Genomic DNA, 23,484 nt, shown 5'->3' on the forward strand with positions numbered 1-23,484 from the left:
CTGCCAAAGTGCCACGTTGGGCCCGGCTGCTGCGTGAGGAGCCGGCTCGGGGCGCCGGCCGGGGCGATCGCGGCGGGTTGCCGGCCGTTCGGTCCGTTGGGCGGTGCGAGGCGAGTCGCGAAGCGGGTCCGCGACGTGGGCTGCCGGCCGCCCCGCGGCGGCGGCAGCGGGTGGCTGTCATCCGGCGGCGCGGCGGAGCCTGGGCGGCGGCGGCGGCGCGTCCCGCCCGAGGGCGGCTCTGGCTGAGAGCGGAGGGGCCGGCGGAGAGCCCGGGGCAGCGGCTGAGGCGGGCCTGGCGGCGGTGGGAGCCGCTGTCCCCGGAAGAGCCGGCCGAGATGCTGGCGGAGAACCTGGTGGAGGAGTTTGAGATGAAGGAGGACGAGCCGTGGTACGACCAGCAGGATCTCCAGCAAGGTGAGGGCGCGGTCGCCCGGCGGGGCCTGGGCGGGAAGGCTGCCGGCTAGCGGCTTCTCCTTCTCGCCGCGAAACTGATAAAAAGTTGCTTTTGCTCGCGGCCAACAGATGCCAGAGGCGGGAAAGGTCTGACGGTCACCTGGCGTTGGGACTCTCGCGCCTGCCCATCCCGCCCGGGAGGACTCCGCTGCGCGGGGCCGGGGCTTCTGCGCAGTAATCACCACCATCACCGTCGCCAGTGCGTGTGGAATGCTAACGGGGCTCCAGGCGCTGTTTGAAGCGCGTTCCCCGGATTAGTTGATTTAATCCCCACGGCCTTCCTTGGAGCAGAGCGGGGTGGCCCCTTACCGGGCTCGGGCCCGCTGCCTCTCTGCCTCCGGGAGGAACCGCCGCCAGCCCGGCGCCGAGTGTGAGCTGCTGCAGGTGGTCGTCCCCGGATGGCACTGTTGGGTGGCAGCAACGGAGCCCTTTGCACACATTTGGTAACTCTGTGAGAGAGTAGCTTGTGTTAGCCCCATTTTCCAGATGGGGAAAGCGGAGACTAAGGCGGCCAAGTGACTTCCTTCCAGTTAAGTGTGGGAGCAGTTATTTGAACCCACACATCCAGAATGAGGAGTCACGGCCACTGCCCAAAGCCTATCTCTTCTTCACAGGCTCAGTTTACAGCTTTTCGGTTAGTGTCAGACTGTCGCGGGGTGGGGTGGGGGGATTGCTTACGCGTAGTAATTCACCAGATGCCAAATGAGATGACTTGAGGGCACTTCTGCCTCTGTCACTTCTTTGACTTTGCACCCCAGCCTTTTAGTTAAAAATGGGCATTCGTATCTTGGCCTGTCTTGGATTTCTTGCAGATGGTGTCTCCAGAGAAAAATCTTAGAGTGGCCCTCAGTTGGAGTTAGAGTTGCCTATTAGTAGCAGGAACTTGCTGTTTGGTGCGAGACGCTGATGGGCCCTTCACACAGGTGCTTATTTAATCCAGCCATGCTTTAGAGGTAGAAGTAGGTACTCTTATTGGGGGAGCTAGGGATTCTACTCCAAACTGCAGAGCAAACTTTCCTACCCACTGTACTGAATACTGAATAATCCTCAGGAATTTTTTTCAGGCGTCTTTGGTTTCTGCAATTCTGTGTAAGTCAACTTTGTTAGCTCTAAACTTGCTGGAAAAATTAACATCTTATTTAGTTGAATATTAAATGACCATGATGTTTGTTCATGCTAACCACTGAACTTGGTCGGGAGGAGAACGTAGGCTTGAATGACTCATACTTAGAAAAGGAAAATAAGCAACTCTTTTGGGGGAAGGTGACTTCTTAAATCAGTATGTTGTGGACAGTCACTTAAACCAAAGTAGTTCACCGTTTTGCTTCTGTAGTCTAAGCTATTCAGTGGCTGCACTGCAGTGTTTGCAATCGTGTTCACAACGTCCACACGGCAAATTTGTCTTACGGGTTAACCTGTTTTCAGAATTCCCCCTATGGATTTATGGCCTAGTTTGATACTTTCTCCAGGATATATGAGGCAACCACTGTGCAGTTGCCACATTTCCCTATAATAAATTAAGCAGTTTGTCCTATAATCGAAGCTAAATATTTTTCTTTACTATATTTATAGAAAGTGTAGATTTGTACAGGCTTTTTTTTTTTTAAGTCTGGCATAATACTTAGCACATAATAGAAGCTCGATTTTAGCATTTGTTGAACTGACTGAGGCACTCACACAGAATCACTCTTTGCATGGCTCTCTTCCATCAGGTGCCTTAGTCCACACCACTTTCCCCCTGTGGGAGTTTGTTAGGAACAACCGATTGCAATATTTCAATCCACCGAGAAGCAAATGCAACATGTTGGAATTAGATGTGGAACTCTTTGACCTCTGATCAAAATGAAATCATCAGATGTTCCACTTTAATGAAACCTTAAAAGAGCACAGGTCCAAACCTCCTTAATGCCAGTTTGCATTTGGAATTTGTTCGATGCTTCTCAAAGGACTTTTGAATCTGTTGTCACAGTGGACTTTGACATAATCCTGTATGTCATAACCAAGTGTGGGGGATAGGAATAGATGTGAAATTCCAACAGTCACAACTGTGGATGTGGCCTGTAAAAGAATGAAGACTGCAGGGTGAATAGAAGGGTATCTTTGTCCCAGTTTCGCTAAATTATGTTAAAGAAATCCTAAAATTTTCATGGATGTTTAATTTGTTACTTGCTCAAAAATTTTTGTTACCTGCGCTGTGCCAGGTGTTCATCTAGGCACTGGGGCCACAGTGCATATCCACAAGATAAGATAGGCAGGAATCAGCTCATGGAGCTGACCGTCTAGGAATCTGTTGGCTTGAGAAGTCTGGAGATGCTGCCTCCTGGTGTGTGCCCACCACGGTGCATGGCGCAGAGTGGGCCCTCAGTAGATATTTGCTGCTGAGTAAAGTTTGGGAGCAGGTCTGTTCTCTTAAACAGATTGATAAGCTCATCTGGTGGGATTTTATCAAGTGCAGACATCTGTCTGTTCATTTTTTAACATCGTCACTATTTTACCGAGAAAGCCTTGTTTGGAGAGAGCTGCTAAAAGAACTTTCAAAGACTGTTCTCACAGCTGTAGAACTACACATTTTTCTCCTTTAGCAACAGAAGCATTATTTAAGTAGACTGAATCTTTGTACAAAAGTTTGCTGGGGCATTCTTTTTTTAATTAAAATTTCTGATAGCTTCTAACCTCGAAAGGCTCTGGTCTACTATTCATATCTTGTTAGAAACATGTAAAGCTGTGTGCAGGCAGAAGGAGAAAACCCTTTGCTTTTATGAAACACTTTGATGGAGAGACTGTCTTTTGTCAGAGGGACGAGTTGGCACGGCTAAGAATACTGACAGTGATCTCTGTGTAAGATCCCTTCTGGGACATCAGGAGCCTTCTATGCAGGTAATGATGGTGCTTGCTTTGAAATGTGCCCCTGAGAACAAGGTGGAAAGACTTCAGAGACTGGGTTTTCTTTTAGACCAGTTGCTATTATAATTGTCCTTTGGTGAGCTGTGCAAGCTTAGAATAAGGATTCGGGTTTCTACTATGTGGATCAGCAAATGAAATCTTAGTTTAAGGGAATCCTAAGATTTCTGCTTCCTTTCAAGATGAGTACATTCTTCATGTGAGCAACTAATTTGCTGAATCACTCTTTGGAGGGTCATTAAAACTTGACACCGTCATTTTTCTTGATGTTTATGTTCAGGTCTTTTGCTTTCCCAATTATAGTAACGTTGACAACAGGAGCCACGCAGAAGCATCACCAAATGACGCATTTGGTTTTGTAATAGGAAAAGCTTTCAGCCTTAACGTTACTGAATTACTGCTAGAGACTACAGCTAACATGGGAATATGTTGTCCTCGTATTTTTGAAAAAAACTGAAGTAAAATAAGAAAAATAGAATAGCAGTGGGATTTAAAGCTTTCAGAATTCTGGAAGGAGGATCTTTTTAAAAGAAAATCATTTGACTGCTACAGCTAATTTTTTACCCAAGGAATAGGGCTGAGTAGAATATCTGTTTAAAGCTAACAGTTTCCACTGTTAAACTAGATTATTATCACTTGCAAAGACGGATTAGTGACTATTAAACATGAAGGTATTGATAGGTTGCAGTTCTCAAGCCCACCGTAAATCTGTGCTGTTTTTAGTGGCTGCCTACGCCAGTTCAATAGGATTTAGAAAAGATAATCCCTTAATGAAGATGCTTATTGTAAAACAGATGAACAGCTGCATAAGGCTTCAAAACTATATTGTTTCCTTTTCTTTGTGCCTTAATTAAAAATATAAATAAAGGACATTGAGTATTCTCCCATTTGCCCCACTAACTATTTAGAAAACCTTCTTGGGCTTACTGCCAGCTTTTGGCTTCTTTTGGTTATGGAAGCCAGATGCTACACAACAGGATATGAACTCTTTTTTTTTTTTTAAGACCAAAAAAGACTCTAGCCTTTAAACTAACAGATGAAGTAATATCCTATTATACAGTGTGACTCCACAGACGCTTTCTTGTAATTGAGACTTGTTTTGCCAGAATTCTATCCTAAACATCCGATGAAATATTTAGGAGACTGAGACTTCAGGTTACTGAGCCAGGTTGGGGCTTTGTTTAACTGAAAATGAGGATTGAGATAAGGACAAGTCTCAAGTTCTTCTATGTTTGCTATTTACAAGGAAGAGTGCTACCCTTGGCATCTCTTCCCACAGCAGCAGGAACGCTGCCCCTGGCTGTGTATTAAGTCACATAGGTAGTTTCCTGACTGAGTGGAAGGAGTTGAAGGTGGGCTCAAGTCAGTTTTGATTCTGAGCAGGTGGTAAGGTTTTGGCTCCGGTTTTGATTGCTAGTTAAGAACATCTTTGGTGAGTTTCTTGTCCTTCCAGTGAGGAATTACTCACCACTTGCAGCCAGGAAAGTCTTAAGTAATGTCTAGGTAATGTTTACATGCTTTGTCTTTAATAATTCAGTGAGGTGGCTCCCTATGTGGGGATATATATGTATATGTGACACACCCTATGAACACGAAATAAGTATTTCTGGAACATCTCAGCCATATGTAGTTCCTTTCTCACGTTAGTGAAGACAAGGTATTAACTTGCCTGGGGTTGTATGTGCCTTCACTGGCAGTGTAGGCAATAAAGCCAAAAGCTCAACTCTAGTTTCTCATTGCCATCTGTGAAAACAGGTGAAAAGATTTAAGTACCTCAACTAGGAAAGTCTGCAAACTAAACCGGTGTGGATGTGGATAATAGAGAATCGTGATGAGAATGAAAGAATCTATTGATGGTTTGTTTGTCTTTTTGCGTGTGATGCACCATGTAGATTTGGTCAGGTCACTTCGCATCTTTGTGCTTCAGGTTGTCTCACTTGAAAATCTGGGCTAACTACCTTGAAAAGATAGTAAAATGTGTCTTAAATGCTTTGAGTGGTTTGTAATGATTCCGTTTCTTGTGAATACAAGATGTTATTTCACAGACTTGTATCTGAAGTCTTAAGTACGTTAACAGACAATATTTAATTCACAAGAGAGTGCATTTTGACACCTATCTACCAACAGTATACTGTTTTATTTTAAGTAGGTATAAAATGTTTTAAAATGAGCTCGAGTGTTGTGTGGTGGGTTTGGCTGCTTTGTTTTTTCCTGATGAGGGAAAACTAACCAAATGGAATGTTTATTATGCACTCAAATGGACAGTACCAGGGAACAAAAGTTGCTCTTCTGTTATCACTTATTCTAGGTTAAGTTTTAATATCCATAGTAATGAGTAAATATTAAACTTTATTTATCAACCTCTAAAAATGAAGTTTAAAAGTCTTATGTAGTGAGGTTCCCTGTTTTCATAATAAATTTTTCGACACTTAATGAAATGACTCCCCATCATATGCAGAATGAAATGTAAGCTTCCTTTACCATGGCCAATACAGTTTTGTAAGATCTGATCCCTGCCTAACTTCTCCAGCTTCATCTCAGGCCACTCTCCCCCGGGGTGCCTAATACACCACGTTTTGTTGGGTTGTAGAGCCTGCCGCGTTCTCTTCCGTCTCAGGGCCTCTGCCTGGCTGATACATGGTGAGGTCCTCATCCATCAAGCTTTAGCTAAAACGTCTCCTCAGAGAGCGTTTCCTTGTGACCTCCCTTCTAAAGTAGATCCTTTGTTCATTATCACCGAATCCAGAGCTTTGTTTCTTTTCTGTTTCATAAACCACATCCAATTGATTAACAAATCCTTTTAGTTCTACTTGCACAGCAGCCAGAATTCTCCACCTCTGCCACTCTAGTCTAAGCCACTGTCATCTCTCACCCAGATGATTGCAGTATCCCTGTCACCCTGCCTCCCCCTTTGTCCCTTTCAGTCTGTTTATACAGCCACCAGAGTGATCCTGTCAGAAGCCTTCACTGGATTCCGTTTTACTCGGAGTGAAAACCAGAATCTTAACCTCCTTAGTACAGAAACACATGCACACACTCTCTCACTCTCTCTCTCTCTCTCTCTCTGTATCTCTGTCTGTATGTTTCTTTCTCTCTGCTCCAGCCATGCTTCCTCCCAGGGTCTTTGCTCTTGTTGGCCTCTGCCTGGAATGTTGTTCCCCTGAATACAGATTTTCGTGGGTCACTTACTCAGTTCCTTCACATCTTGATTCTAATGTCACCCTCATCGCATGTTCTTAAATTTCAGCCTCACACATCCACACTCTTTCTGCCCACTCCTTGCTTTATTTTTTCCTCTTTAGCACTTTTTGCTAACTAGTACATATATTATCATGCTGTTTCTCCCAATAGAGTATAAACTCCCTGGGGGCAGGGAATTTTTTAGCTGAGTTTATTCTTGTATCCCCAGTGCCCAGAACAGTGTCTGGTATGATCAAATGTATGCATACATGTACGGATGAATAGTATTTATCACAGTTTGCAAGTTTATTTACTTATTTGATATCTGGTTTCCCCCAATATTCTGGGAGTGTCAGGAAAGCGGGCAATTTTTATCCATTTAGTTCACCATTCTATAGCCAAATCTTAGCATGGTGCCTAACAATAAAATCATTCCATTTGTGAATCAGTGAATACTAATAATAACTTTGCCCGTGTATGGCAGCTTAGTTTGTAAAGTACTTCCTTACGTATTATTTAATTTGATTTTCACAGTCTTATATTGACAAGGATAGTCATCTCTCTAGACAAGAATGCTAAGTGTAGGGACTTCTAAAGTCACTATATTGAAAGTGTTAACCTGGTGAATGCCAGCAAAACTGAACCCCAGACCTTCCTACTCAGTTCAGTGCATTTCCCACTATATCGAAAGATCCCCCATGAAATTTACTATGCAGATAAGTGTTTCAGTTACCTGTGTTCTTAAAACTATTGTCCTCTTTTGTATCACTAAATTTTTATTTCTGGAATTGTGAATAACACAAACAAATCCTGTCTTAAGCGCATATATGCCTAAGAAGAGAGAGTGTTGAAAAGTGAGGTTTAAGATAGAACTACGGCTCTGTGCTAAATGAAAGTATAAGCTATGGTGTGAGTTACCACACAAACCATCCTGCTGCTTTGCTTATCTGATTTGCTCATGTTGGAGAAGGACTTGATGAAGACAAGTAAGAAAAATGAGAGAGCGCCGGGTCCGTGTTCTTATCACTGATGTAGTTTTCCTTTTCTTGACTTAGTGTTTAGTCCCCTTAGGAGGCCAGAATCTGTAACAGCACACTTTGCTTTGACAGTTGCATTCACAGCAGCCGGATTCAGGGGAACTTCAGAGACTATTGAAGGATTTGCCTGTACTTTGGCTTAACAGTCCATCCAGAAAAGTAGACAATCAGGATATGAATAAGTCCAGTCAGTCCGTTAGCAAGTAATTATGATCTCAGATGTCACAATGTTGAATGATCATTCCTGATCTAATGGATACACCTCCATAAAGTAGATCACTGTTCTTCACGTCTTACAAGTAAGGGTACATAAAAGCATGTATGTTACCTGGTAAAAGGCACCAATTCAACTGAATTTTCAGTAGAACCCAGGTTTCCTTCTGTGCCATTCCACATCCCAGTGTGATCTGACTTAAACTTTATATGTTGGGTTGAGCCTTGGTTAATTCTTATTTTAAGGACTAGGTTATATAAAATGTTGGCATGAGATCATTTGCACGATTCTAAGATTTATTTATTGTGCTAGATCTCCAGCTTGCTGCTGAGCTTGGGAAGACACTACTGGATCGGAACACAGAGTTGGAGGATTCTCTTCAGCAGATGTACACGACCAATCAGGAGCAGCTACAGGAAATCGAGGTAATTTACTCAGTGGGAGAGGAACCTTTGAGGTGTGGCATATTGCTGCTGTTGTACCAATCGTTCTGCTGGAATAACACTTGCAATTCAAAGCAATGTTTAGTTTCTAATACAGACTTTTTTGAAAATAACCACTGGAAAGGGTGTAGAGGCTGATTTCTAACTTTTTCTAAGCTTTCCTAACATGTAAGTCTGCCCTTGGTGACGTGTGCTCGTAGAAAATGGTCCAGTGTTTGCCATTATGTGTAGCAAAATAAAGCTGTGAATATTATACTTAGTTTTTCATTTTTTTCTTTTAAAAAATGAATTGTGCAATATTTGAGTTATGCCAACAGGTACAACAAGAATAATACAGTGAGCAACTATGTACCCACCACCCAGCTAAGAAAGGAAACAATCCACACTGTTGAGGCTCCCTCTATAACCCCCTCTTGGTTGCATCCCCTCCCCTTACCAAACACCATCCTAAATTTGGTTTTAAATGAAAAAAATTTTAATTGTAATACCTGATTTCACAATGTGTTTAAACTCCTTATGCCGTTCAAAGAATTAATCATAAAACAGATGTTTCTTTCTCCCTGCTGTGATCTTGATTTATTTACATTTTTAGTAGATTTTAAACATTAAAACACTATTTTTTTCCTAGTCTAACAAACTAAAATGAAAGATGCTAGATTAAGGTTTTGAAATGGAAGGTGCTGTAAATGGTCCCATTAAAGTACCCCAGTTACGTGTAGAGCCCACATGACTGTGAAGATGATGATTGTGGATATTAACCAGACAATTTTCCCATTAGAACACCTCATGCCCCGTACTCCCCTCACAGCCCCAAAAGAGCCTTGCCCTTAAATTATAATTGCTTCCTTTCAAATTGGCATAGTAGAACCAGGACTCTTATGTCTATGTGCAGAAAAGTACAAAGAGACCTTAGAACACTGAAGCCATTCATCATGATGAGAACTTAACTGAGCTCTGATTATAATCTGAACCAGGTGCTAAAAACGTGGATGAGCAGAGTAACACAGTCTTCAATGTCAATCAAAATTACACAGAGTTCAATTTTTGAATACAAATTAACCTATCATCAAAACTAACACAAACTTATCATTTCAATATCTTAATTTTACATAGCCATAATTAAGGTGCATACTTAGATCCCCCCCATCAGGATTTATGAATTAAGCCAATGATGTGACTGAAATGCACTTTTATAATTCTAGGAATGTGTATCTTATAATGATATTGAAGTCACCAGCTGTCATTTTTTAGTGCCTTCTATATCAAAAGAGCTTAGAACATGCTATATCCATATTGAATTTATTATTTGTAAAATTTGTCAGAAACTTAAAAATGCAGGAAACCAGGCATTTTTAAACTGCTGAACTAGGCAAATGTAACACATGGTCAAGGAACTCTTCCTGTTTGTTTCATAGACTTTGTTTTTCAACTCATTGGAAGATTTCACAGAGTGCTCCTAGGGCATATACATGAAGATGCTCATATACTGTGAGGTATATTTATTTGTTTTTGAAACATAGAAACAGTCTTAATACATTGTATTGATGTTTTCTATGAAAGCACCTATAAATCACTATAACTGAACGTTATAATGGATACTTATTTTAGCATATCTCCCAAGTATAGATGAAAAATTCCAAATATTTGGATTGGAGGACAATGCCTATTTTTTTACTGTAGGAGATTAGAAACAAATACTTTATGATCTAAGTTACTTGTCTTTCTACCTTTGTTTTCTTTTCTGTGGTAGTGAGGATGATTAAACAGTTAAAACAGATCATTGACATTCTGAAAAAAATCCAAAGATCTTTGAGATTCTCCAAACCTACACATAACGTTCCACCTTCTAGTGTCTTATATGCAACACATAATAGAAATGAAGTATCCAGGTCTGACCTTAATGATTACATAAATATAAGATTAAATATATGTATAAATCTAATCAACTAAATTTAGCCTTGGGTACTTCCAGAGACATTTCCATGGATCTCTTGTTTCTGTGTGGCCCACTGGTTCATAGATCCAAGCATTGTAGCCTTCAACATTGTATTCCTTACCCAAGCTGTTTTTTTGGCTAAGAACAACACTGTCTTGCTATTACGGTTGGCTTTCTTCTTTCTTTCTTTTTATAAATCACTCCCTGAAGGCTAGTACAAATGGGATGAAATAGGGAGACGAAATGGCAGTTCTGGCTAAGCCCACTTACCACCCGGAGGACTCCCACATATCAGCCTTACAGCCTGCTCGGTTCACATCTGTGCCTAGGCAGACTTGCAGGGCACAACAAAGACTTCCAGGGTCTCTCTCCAATAGTCTAAAGGAAGTGCGGATGCTCTTGTAGAAGTAACCAGACAGCCAAAAAGCCCGATGCTCTTCTAAAAGATGACCCTTGCAACATCTGCCTCTTATCTTGCCCTTCAGGAGCCTCCTAAACTTAAGGGCTCTTTCCTTAATTAAAACCTTATGTCTTTTTTTTTTCTCTTTTAAGTAAACTTTTTTTTTAAATATACATACAGAGAAAACACAAATGCCAAGTACACAGTTCGAAGAATTTTCATAAACATACCCATGCAGCCAGCACCCAGCTAAGAAATGCAAGCATTATCAGCCCTTCCAGTCACCACCCCAAGTAACCAGCACTCTAACACCCTAGATTAATTTAGCCTGTTTTTTTTTAACTTTACATAAATGGAATCACTTGTACCAGTTTTAAACTAATTTTTAAGAATATTTATTGGGAGTTTTCCTGATTAGAAAAGTAATACATGGTCATTTTTTTAAATTTAGCAAAATATACTTAAAAATCAAAAAGTAAGCTCTTATCCCACCAACCCAGAGAAGTTTTAAATCAGCCAGAAAATGGTCCTGGAACAAACCACTCACAATAGAAAAAGAATAGTACAGAACTGGTGGAAGTGCTAGGATCAAATCCCCAGAACTGTGACTCATTATGGGAATAGACAGCTAGGAAACTGTCAAAGGATGTTTTGTCAGTAGAACTACAAGTATGCTTTCAAAGACTGTCGGTGGGTTTCGAACAGTCCTCATAAAAATTGATCAGTATTTTGGTAGGCATCATTTTTAATGTAAAAAAAAAAAAAGATTAAATAAAGGTATAGCCATAGCCTGTGTAGCTTTCACTCAGTGTTAATCTGAGCATCTCATTTTTCAAGATTGCAGAGCAAGTTTTTCTCTCCTGGATGATGGGGAGGAGAGAAGCTTTGGAGAGTAATGAGATCTGACACCATCAAACACAATCAGATTCTCTTAAAAGTTTCCTACAGTCATGTAAGCAGCCTTGTGTTTTCTGTTGCTTCTCTGCTTGGAAACCTGCATTATCCCCACAGAAGTCAAAGTAAGCCTTAGGGTGTCCCTTCTTTCAAGAGCTCATGTCTTCCTTGGAAATTTTTAAGTATTTTGTGCCCATCCCTCCACTGTTTTGCTTAAATATCCCCTCACCTCCACCCCTGTTTAATATGCGAAGTACTTTTGAACTTGAGCTCTTTGTTGGCACTTGAATCTTAGGGTCCCGGCAGCCCAGTCAGATTCATTTGAGGCCTTGTATCACAGACTCTGACCTGAGAAAACCAGAACATGAGAAGCAGGGCCATACCTTTCAAGGGAGGGTGGGAAATAAGCTAACCCATTTCCTTTGCTACACTTTTCACTATTCTGTATATTATCCTTATTTCTTGATTTGTTTTATTCTCCTCCCCTCCCCCCCACTTCCTGTTGCAACATTGAAGGCTGTTATGGTGTTTATTCATGGTCTTTCAAGCATAGTAGATAATGGGTAAGGGAGAAGGGTATAACTCAAGCAGTAGAGCACATCCTTAGCATGCACCAGGTCCTGGGTTCAATTGCCAGTACCTCCTCTAAAAAATAAATAAGCAAATAAACCTAATTACCTCCTCCCACCAAAAAATAAAAATAAAAAAAAATGGTAGATAATCAGTGAATACTTGTTCAAATTAGTATCTTCACAGAGGACAGATACGCAGTTTACAAAGTACTTCCAATAATTCCTAAACTGTGTGTTTCCACCTCTGGAGATTTTGAAAGGAATTCTATAGCAAATAGCTAGGCTTCAGGCCTCCTCTCAGATCTTGTTTGCTTTGCTGTGTACTGGTGATAAGAACGCTTGCATGACATTGGCGCAGGGTTGTTCCGAGGTGATGACATTATGTAAGTGTATATTTTGGATAGTTTAAATTGTAGCACAGTTTATCCATGTTCTAAGAATTTTAGTAATGAAAGGATCTTAATTCTGAAAAAAATAAATCCTTTTCAGTTTCTGGAAAATAGATCTTAAGAACAAGCCAAGCTTTTAATAGTGAGATTATAGGTGGTTTTTATTTTCATATTCATGCTTTTTCATTTTTTCCTAAAACTCCTTCAGAAGAAATATAATACTTTAACCAGGGAAAGGAGGTTTTTCAAAGGCAATGGGAAATATTTCTTCAGTATTGTGGAAGGTCCTTTTGTTACTAAATTCAGAGGATTTGGACCGTAATCCTTAATATAAGGATAATCCCAACACTGCATAAAAGCCAAATTTCCATTCCATTCCTTTTGCGTTTTTAGTTTGGCTGTGTCTGTTTTTTCCTGCATTCCAGGTCACGGTTCTACAATTGCAAATAGGTGTTAATATAATCCTGCTGGCCTTTTTCAAAGGTTTGCCTCAATTGTAAAAGTGGCCTATTTATAGCTTTTTTCACATAACCTGAACCTTGTATGCCTAGTTGAGGTGACATTCTGTACAAATTCCAAGACGCGTGTCAGATAACACATGGAACTTAAACTTTGATACTCTTGGCTATAAATTGACATTTTTGCTACCCCCACGTTCCCATCCCTCCACTGTTCTGCTTAAATATCCCCTCACCTCCACCCCTGTTTAATACGCGGAATACTTTTGAACTTGAGCTCTTTGTTGTCACTTGAATTTTAGGGTCCCAGCAGCCCAGTCAGATTCATTTGAGGCCTTGTATCACAGACTCTGAACTGAGAAAACCAGAACATGAGAAGCAGGGCCATACCTTTCAAGGGAGGGTGGGAAATAAGCTAACCCATTTCCTTCTAGAATTAGAAAAAAAAAAAAAAAAGATGAATACTAATTTAAAGTTATAGAGGCCAAGCTTTAAAACAGTGTCTGACTATGTGGATTCTGACTCTGGCCTCCTATCAGTACTTGCTGAGAGAGCTAATAATTTTTCTTTTAAATTGCTGACCAATTTAGTCCGATTCCTTTCTTGAGCAGCCTATCATAGATTCTTGGAGAAGTGAAGGGCTTTTCTGATTAGTTTTGATTTAATAATAATAAGATTAAACTCCTGCAAGGTGAAAACAAGCTCCCTGCCATTCTTTAGATTGTCCTTAAAGCAAGTCCTCCAAGACTAAAATATCACAAATTCTTCCTAAATGGCTTCCTTGTGTTCCCCCCACACAGGTTTTTATGTATCAAATGAGGGGGACCTACTGTAGTTCTCTGAACAGCCTCTTTGTACTTATTTCCATATTGACTTATTTCCTTTATATTGGCTACAGTTTGAATATTATATCTTTAAAAGGGGCAACATCTTGGGGCCCATGTAACAGAGGCTGGTAAAAAAAAAAAACTATTTCAGATTGCTGGAGTTTACCTGTGCCATGGTAATAAACCCAAAGAAACAGTCTGTAAGTGGAGCAAGAGGAGAAAGAAATAGTGGCTTCTAGGGCCTTTTCCCAGGAGGGCTATAACCAAAGCCCTTCTCAAACTCTTGCAGTTAAGTCTCTCGACATTGCAGCAGCCTGAGTTGTGTACCGAGCATGAGAAGCTGTTGTGATAGAGGTCTAGAAATTGCCGTTTAGCCAATATTTTTTAGTCCCTGCTATATGCCAGAATTGTGCTAAGTGGACTAAATATGTAAAAGGCATCCCTTTTTCAAGGTGTCAACTGAAATAAAATGCACAACCTAAAACTTGAGAGTTGTGTTTTGTTCCACGAACATTTCTGAGGACTTAAGCCCAGGCTGACAGCCTCTCAGATTGCTCTGAGGGTCTGCTACAAAGCAGCAAGGTAGAAGCCAGGGTATATGAGTTTCGCAACAAAGACCAGGCAGTCAGAACATTAAAAGATTACTGTTAAAGAAAACCAGACATCTCAAGGAGAGATCTGGGCTCATCGAAATCATTCCTTTGACAGGCACCTAGCTACCTAGGGCCAGTGTCCTGTTCTTTCCCATCCTGAGTTCCCTCAGGGTGCACCACTAGGGGTGGCTGCAGAGGCGGGGCTGCCTGCCTGTCTGCCTCCTGAGTTCCCTCTGCTCACTGTGGGTGGGGGGTGGTAGCGACCAATGACTTGATGGCCACAGCATACTTTGTTTACTGATGTGGCTGGCAATATCTTTCTTTCACAGAAGAGGGCTATAGACTACGACATTAACAAGTGGGCAATTTGATTGTTTATTATGAAGTGTTAAGTGTTTTGGGAGAAATTAATAGAGTGCCTTGGGAGTCGTGCTGCTTTAAAAACAGGGTGATCTGGAAAGGCTTCTGAAGCCTTGATGTTCGCAAGGAGGCGTAAAGGATAATCTGAGTTCTTTAACCATTGTTGTGCTGTGGATCCCTTTGGCTGTCTACTCAGTCTATGATGATCCTCTTAATACACAAAATACATAGGATTACCAAGGGAATTGGTTATATTGAAATGACTACTAAAGTATTGAAAAAATAAATTTGTGATCCATTAATATGTTTTATTAATATATTAAATACCAAGACCTAATGGCAGTCTAAAAGCTGTAGTTTCAAATAGTGATGAGTATAACCAATAAATCAAGATTTCTGCGCCCACTATCATGTGATATGAAACAACTGTGGTTTCTGTTGGTGATAAAGTCCTAAGTACTCCCCACACTACTGGTGGTTTGTTACCTCCATTCATAATCGAAGGAAATGCTAAATTTCAGTTAGAAGTTAGTGAAAATGATGATGCAACTTTTCCTCCATCCAAGTTTACGGACCCTCTCAATTCTTCCCATGGACCTCAGGTTAAGAACTGCTGGATTAGATGGAGCAGCCAGGGAAAGTGCAGCCCCTGGGAGAGGAAGGATTCGGGTAATCAAGGCCCTAAAAGAAGGGCGAGCTTGCCTTAGAGTGAGGCAAGTCCACAATTTCAAGATAAAGGTACTCCCTGAGTTTGAAATAAGGACCACAGATGAAGCTTGAAAAACCATTTAATAATAGATAGTTGGGAAAATGTTAACACTGAAACATAATAGATGATATTAAGGAATTATTGGGGTTTTTTAAGGTGTGATTGGAATTGTGGTTAAAATGAAAAGTTTTATCACATAGAAACATAAATATGTATACTTGAATCAAGATAACTTGGATTTGCTTTTAAATGATTGGGGATAAGGAGAGTGGAGGAGTACAGATGAAACAAGACTGGATGTGTATTGGTAATTGTTGAGACTGGTTGATGGGTAGATGGGGCTCATTAAACCATTTTTCTGCATTTATATATGTTTGAAATTATCTATTTACAAAGTTTTTAAATGTAGATAAAATTAGCCATCTGCAGAGAGTCAGTTTTTGGGTGGATTTGAGAATTTAGGAAGGAGCACTCAAGATTAAGGTACGTAGTATATAATTTCAAGGAATTATGATTGTAAGAATGTGTCACAATACAGCATGGTAAAGAATGCTGCTGTGATATAGTTAAAATATAGTCTCATTTCAGTGAATAACTGAGTTCTGAGAGGGGAAATGGTAAGCATTAAGCTTAAGAGTCACTGTTGATCCAAATGAATGTGTATGGCTCCCAGACCCAAGAGAGAGACCACTGGCTGGGGGTAGCGGGGTGGGAGAGACTTCCAGGATTTTTCACGTCCAAGATCAACATGTCTCTAATAAGTGTGATCCATGGACTACTTGTACTAACGTTCACCTGGGGTTTTTGCTAAAAATGCAGAATCCTGGCTCCACCCCCGTCTCATTGACTCAGAATTTTAGGGGAAAGGAGCCCAGGTTCCTGTACTTTTAATAAATCCCCCAGATGAATTTTAGCATGTGTGAAGTTCAAAAACTATAGAGGAGAATGAAATAGCTACCTGTTACTGAGCAGTTTTACCATCTGCCAGATACCATGCTGAACCTTCACACATATCCACCTCACAGCAACCCTGAGGGTGGTGAGGAAATCTCACCTTAGAAAAATTAAGTTACTTGCTGGAGGTCACCCAGTTAGAAATGGTAAAGTGGGATTTCAAACCAAACTCCGACCCCACAGCCCGTGCTCGTGGCTACTACCCTGCTGCCTCCATCGGGCCGCCTCTCTTCTCCGATCCTGTGCCCGCCTACCCCACCCTCATGGGGCGGGTGTGTCCTACAGAGGATGTGACTGTTCCAGTCCCTGGGCAGGGACAGCTCCTGTTGTAAATTAATAATTAGCGTCTGGTCTATGCATTAGCCCTTTTTTTTTTTTTAGGTTGTTGTGAATCAGTCCCAAAGAATACTTGAGACCTTATACTTGAAATAAACTAGCTTGTAAAATTTCTGCAGCTGTTATAAATATTCCTATATTCTAAACCTTTTTTCTACTCCAGTATTCCTAAGAGATTGAATACATTTCCATCAGTGACGGGAACCTACCAGGACTTTGCCAGCCAGAGAGCAGGATTTAGGGCACACTCCTAGGAGAAGCTGGTGGGGCTTGAGGGAGGAAAGAATAAACGCGGGCTTTCAAAGGGGCCATGCTGTGTGCTCACTCATGTCGTTTTATACTTTCAGTCCTACAAGGTAGGTCCTAACAGATCCACAACTCCGTATTTCCAATTCCGAACCCCCAAAGCTCAAAAAAACAAAATTTTCAGTGTGCAACAAATTCCCTTGGCAGCAAAAGCAAACCCTGACCTCAACTTATGTGGGGCTGTTTATAATGTTTATTCATACTGTTTGATGAGAATATTAGTGCTTGATCCCAGGGTGCTGCCCAACCCTCACTGGGGATGTTATAAAGTGTGTGGTGTGTGTTCTATGTTGTTGTTCTAAAATCTAAGGAATTTTTCAAAACACTCTTGGCCCCAGGAGTTTCAGGTGAGAAGGTATGAGAGTTAAGTATTTTCTCAACACGTTGCTACTGAGCTGTGTTACTAGACTTGGAAAAGGCCTTGTGTGCTTTTTTTCGACTCTGCCACACTGCCATTTAAAGAGGACATTGAAAGTCATTTACTTATTTGAAAGAAGTCTGTTAGCTTTGCAAATACTTGTATAAGTGTGGAAGAAGCCTCGAGAAAAGTGCTTTAAAGTTATGTCTTTGGTCTGTTACCATTTGGTCATTGGTAGAGCTTCAGACCTACCTTGTTCCTCTTTCTGGGTGTGCCCCAGAGAAATATTACTTTATTTGGAATGTATACAGTGTTTCTGCATCTTCAGGTAGAATTGAGTAGGAAGAGGAATGAAGATAACGTAACACTGAGGCATTAAGGTTGTGACTGTTCCCCTTTCTGCTTGGCCATCTAGAAAGCAGTCTTAGTACCAAAATAATAATCTGAATCTGCCAAATTTCTCATGAATAAGGAGGATTATGGTGATGACATTCACACAGAATTAAAAATAATGAGAATCTTTGAATGATACTGAGTTAAAATATCTTTTTCTGGCTAAATCAATATTTTTTTTCCCTGTTCTTTGTCCAGAATGTCTCACTCAGACGAAAAAAATTCTGATTTTTTTTTCAAGCAAAAATCTTCTAAAGTCCTCCCCTTTAGGCTTTTCTTATTTCTGTAAAACGTGGTATTTTTGCTTAAACATTAATGTGTGTTCCATGCTTTTCCTCTTGTGGGATTATCATGTCTCATTTAGATTTTCCTGTTGAGTATTAATTTTATGCGTGTTACATGCTTTGTAAGAGTGGACCAGCCCCATGACACACAAGATGTTGGTAAGCGTTAGGGGAACTAAGCATATAAAGGATAGCCTGTATTCATTTCCTATTAAGACAAGTAGGGATTTAAAGTTCTTCTTTTCATAAAATAAACCTGTGGTATTGTGGTATAATGAAAATTATATATTGGACCTTTGTCCCTGGTTCCTGGTGTAGCGCTCCTAAATCCCTTGGAATTTCCTGAGTGATAGGATGGGGACTGGTTGCCAGCGGAACCGGCCACATAATTAGAGGGTTAGAACTTTCAGCCCAACCCCCAACCTCTGGAGAGGGGACAGGGACTGGAGATTGAGCTGGTTCACCAATGGCCAGTGCTTTCATCAGTGCGCCTGCACAGTGAAGTGTCAATAAACCTCTGAGGCCAAGGGAGTTTCCAGTTTGGTGAACACCTGGATGTGCTGGAAGGGTGGTGCACCTGCAGAGGGCAGGGAAGCCCCGCCCACTCTCCACCCCCAACCCTTGCCCTGTGCATCTCTGCCTTTTGGCTGTTCCTTAGTTGTATTCTTTATAATAAAACAGTTAATGTAAGTAAAGCCCTTTCCTGAGTTCCGTGAGTTGCTCTAGCAAATTATTGAACTGAGAGGTCATGGGAACTCCCAGATCTCTGGCTGACTGGTCAAAAGTATGGGCGGCCCCTGGGACTTGCCACTAGCATCTAAGTTGGGGGCAGTTTTGTGTTACTGAGCCCTTATAACTCCAGGTAGTTAGTGTCAGAACTGAATTGAATTGTAAGATACAGTTGATGTTGGTGTTGGAGAATTGAGACTTGGTGCTGGAATGCTGCAGGTGTCTTGTCTCTTTAACGTGTAACCGCGTCACCATCATCTTCTCTTCCAGTATCTGACCAAGCAGGTGGAGCTTCTGCGGCAGATGAATGAACAGCATGCAAAGGTTTATGAGCAGTTAGATGTCACAGCAAGGGAGCTGGAAGAAACAAATCATAAGCTTGTTGCTGACAGCAAGGCCTCACAGCAAAAGATTCTGAGGTAAATTTTCTAGACTCCATTGAAGAAGCCCTAGGGAAATGTCATTTAGTATAAACCAGAATAGAACATGGCTGTAGTGGGTTTGGGTCAGTATGAAGTAAGGTTTAATTTAATTCTGTGTGGAGAATAGAGATTAAATAGAAGTCTTTTCCAATTAAGAAAGCCCAGTTTGAGTGGCTGGCAACTAATCCCTCTCCTGACTGCTTATGCCCCTAATTTAATATGACAAGCAGCAATTGGCTTCTGTCTGTTCCCTGCAGTCTGACTGAAACAATTGAATGCCTGCAAACCAACATTGATCACCTCCAGAGCCAAGTGGAGGAGTTGAAGGCATCTGGCCAAGGGAGAAGGAGCCAGGGGAAACTTGACCAGGAGAAGTCGGCACCAAGCTTCTCGTGTCTGAAAGAGCTGTATGACCTCCGCCAGTAAGAGCCTGCTTTTCCACGGCATTTGCGAGCAGGGGAGCATCCCTTATCACTGCCACGTTCTGGACTCCAGGAGACTAAAAGTACCCTTTTAGGAAACACCACTTGGCTATTACACCACCAGTGGTTTGAACAAAACCACTTAATTTAAACATACAAATGATAGAGTTCTTGGATATTAGTAATTCTGTGAAAACTTGTTCTGTAAAGTCTTGGGAGTACTTAGTGCTTTTAATGTGTTAAGTCTTAGTTTAAAATAATAGTCCGATAGACTACAGACTTGGGGGTTGTATTTCACATGACTGTGAAGGAAAAAAAATGAAATTTTAGTAAAACAAAAATCCAGGCAAACAAGGTTTGTTTTTTTGTTTTTTTACCCTGGAGAAAAATGCCTTTACAGTTTAGACTTAATGAGACTGAATCTTTAAGAACTATTTCTTGAGCATTTGTAGGCAGGTGTTAAGCCAGGCATGATGAGTGGTGAGAAGAATAGGTACAGTTCACGGAGCTTTCAGCCTCACGGAGAGGCAGATAAACGATAATCACAAATAAGCACAGTTACAAGTTGCTGAGGGCTCTGAACAGGAGAGAGACCAGCTCGTGCATTGGGTGGTTCTCAGTCCTGACTGTTGATCAAGTCACCTGTGGAGCTTTTCAAACTACGATACCGGTGACTCCTGCAGGCCTAAATCAGAACCTCTAGGTGTGAGTAAAAGTTTCCCAGGTGATTCTGATGTGCATTCCTGGTTTAAAAATCACTGCAACAATGCTTCCTCAAACTTGGCTGCATATTATGAATCATGTGAAGAGCTCAAAAAGAAAACAAAACAAAACCCAAGTCCAGGTGGCAGACCAACGAGGTCAGAATCAATGGGGGTAGAACCCAGGCATCAGTGTTTTTTAAGACTGACTACCCAAGGGATTCTGCTCTGCAGCCGAGGCTGGGAACCACGGGGCCGTTCTATTTCCTTGAACGGTATCAGTCATACTGCTGGTCTCTGGGAATGCGTGTTCTGTAGTACTGTTAATGTTAAAAAAAAAAAAAAACTAGTCACAAAAATTATGTTTTCTTACATGTGTTTATTTGCCAGCCTCGCACATTCATCTTAGCCACTGCTCTGGTGTGAAGTAGGCAAAAAACCGGTCGTCACAGCTCCTCAAAAATATGTAGTTGAAAAAATCATGTCTCCCTCTGCGTTCTCAGTGGACCTGTGTAATAGATTCTTTTGATGTTTTCCCCAGGCACTTCGTGTACGACCACGTGTTCGCGGAGAAGATCACTTCCCTGCAGAGTCAGCAAAGCCCTGACGAAGAAGAAAACGAGCATCTGAAAAAAACAGTGACAATGTTGCAGGCCCAGCTGAGCCTGGAGCGGCAGAAGCGGGTGACCATGGAGGAGGAGTACGGGCTGGTGCTGAAGGAGAACAGTGAACTGGAGCAGCAGCTGGGGGCCACGGATGCCTACCGAGCCCGCGCGCAGGAGCTGGAGGCCGAGGTGGCAGAGATGCGGCAGATGCTGCAGTCGGAGCATCCTTTTGTGAATGGGGTTGAGAAGCTGGTGCCGGACTCTCTGTTTGTCCCGTTCAAGGAGCCCAGCCAGAGCCTGCTGGAGGAGATGCTCCTGACGGTGCCCGAAGCACACAGAAAGCCTCTCAAGCGCAGCAGCAGTGAGACGGTGCTGAGCAGCCTGGTGGGGGGGGACATCGTGAAGGGCCATGAGGAGACCTGCATCCGGAGGGCCAAGGCGGTGAAGCAGAGGGGCATCTCCCTTCTGCACGAGGTGGACACGCAGTACAGCGCCCTGAAGGTGAAGTACGAGGAGCTGCTGAAGAAGTGCCAGCAGGAGGAGGACTCCCTGTCCCACAAGGCCGTGCAGACCTCCAGGGCTCTGGCCAAGGACCCAGCCACAGTGAGCACTCAGTCCACGCCTGGCAGCAGCAGCTGGGAACCAGCCTGTGTCACCCTAGAGCCCATTGGCTCCCCCACCACCACGACGCCTCCCGAATACAAAGCGCTTTTTAAGGAAATCTTTAGCTGCATCAAGAAAACTAAACAGGAAATAGATGAGCAGAGAACAAAATACCGAGCTCTCTCTTCCCATTCCTAAGTGAACCTTCAGCTCCACTACTGATTGGCGTGTTTCCTGTCACCTCTCTCCCACTCAGACAAGCGTTTGTAGACCACGAAGCCTGATGTTGGCTCCTGACATTTGCCTCACTGCTTTGCTTGTTGAGCAAATGCATACAGCGAGGAAGGAAGGTGGTCAGTTCTAAAATCTAGTTCCGTTTAAGCTCCTCAGGAAACCCCATGACAAACTGGCCTCTGGCTGGTGCAATGCTTAGGTGCGATTCCTTGAAAAGCCCCAGAACCAGTGGAGGGAAGATCTGTGCTCCTGGAGAAGTAGGCCTGGAATTACGGTGCTATGTAGTTGGTACATAGGATATATTATACAGGGGAAAGGGCAGAGTTGAAACAAAGCAAAGGCAATTCCTGCTGCCTCCTTGCTTAACTTCTCAAAACTACGTAGAAGTCGGACGGCTGCCAAATGAAAATACCTTTCGCAAACACTGTTGGATACTGTGAATTCATTAAGAAGAATGTTCAGGAGAAAGCAGGGGTCTAATCCAAAATAAATAGCATTAACAAATATTCCAGACCTTTGAGTTTGTACATCTGCTACCGGTTGAATTGTGACTGACAGATAATCCTAATACATGTAAATCCAGCGGAATACCAGCCTGAGAGGGCAAGCTCTGGGTTGCCCAGCTAGCTTGTGAACATAGCCCTAGAGGGCCTCCTCCCCACATTCAAAAGTTTTTACTTAAAAAGCTGTAGTGGTTACGATAGGCAAATGTGTACATCTTTCACTCGTTTCGTTAATTCAAACTAAAGGGGCGAGATGAAACCCCTTCGCGCCGCTGTGTTGTCTGAGCTGGCGAACCTGCTGGCGTCAAGCTGCTCTCGTCACTTCCGGCCGTTCCTGTACGTGTTTCTGACTGGCTGCAGAAATCCCCATCTGCCACTTTATTAAACAGTGTTCATGTTCTGACTGGAAATACACTCATCCTCTCACTTGCGTACTTTTAATTTAAAACTATTTAAGAGAACTGGGGTTCCAGTTATTGTATATATTTTTCTAAGAACCAAATAAAACAACCTGTGAAATGAACAAATGGATCCACTGCTTATTATTTTAAGTTTAAGCCATTTGACTGTTAAAACCAACTGTTCACTTTTCTTCTTCCAACACGTATCCCTAGGGAGAATTGCTAGTGATTTTTTTCCCATTCCTTCGGATTGTGGAATAGTGCAAATTCTGCTTACATTGATAAGTGTTCGTTAAAATTACGATATGGTTGGAAAACATTTGAAATTTATATGCTTTATACAATTTTCACTATTTTAGAAATGTTGAACTTGGTTCTGAATTAATAGCATTTGATGAGTTGATTCTTGAAACATTTGATCATTCAGTCTTAGGAAAAACATTCTACAACATCCAAACATTAAAATGAGCATTGAATCTAATTTTGCTCTTGGATTAAGTTTTTAAAAATGGGTAAAACATTATTTTTTCAGACAGTACAAAAAGTTTGCAGAGTAAGTCATCTCTCCTTCCCCTGACCTCTCAACTCTTCTCCCCAGAATCAACTAGTTACAAGTTTGTTGGCATGTCCTACCAAAATACTCTGCTTGTACTAGTACATGCGTATGCTTATATCACCCCATATTTTTAAACAAAAGTATATACTGTAGCTTCCATTTTCACTGATCCATGTATCTTTGAAACCATGTGTTTTTCTCTGACCATCTACATTCTTTATGATAGTTGTATAGTATTCCAGTCTGTATATTCAAGTAGCCCCTGGTGAGTAGATTGTCTCTAGTCTTTTGCTACTACCAAAAAAGTCTAT

General features: G+C 41.8%; 1 protein-coding gene across 1 annotated transcript; it reads left to right on the forward strand.

The window, feature by feature from the left end:
- The first annotated feature begins 19 nt into the window (after positions 1–19).
- CDR2 (cerebellar degeneration related protein 2) lies at positions 20–22,739 on the forward strand. The gene is made up of 5 exons (XM_032460882.1): positions 20–414; positions 8,098–8,210; positions 18,997–19,145; positions 19,406–19,570; positions 20,813–22,739. Exons 1-5 carry the CDS (start codon positions 336–338, stop codon positions 21,675–21,677), a joined length of 1,371 nt encoding a protein of 456 aa, XP_032316773.1. The 5' UTR covers positions 20–335; the 3' UTR covers positions 21,678–22,739.
- Positions 22,740–23,484: the final 745 nt, after the last annotated feature.

Source organism: Camelus ferus, chromosome 18 (assembly GCF_009834535.1).
Source record: "Camelus ferus isolate YT-003-E chromosome 18, BCGSAC_Cfer_1.0, whole genome shotgun sequence".
Lineage (NCBI taxonomy): Eukaryota > Metazoa > Chordata > Mammalia > Artiodactyla > Camelidae > Camelus > Camelus ferus.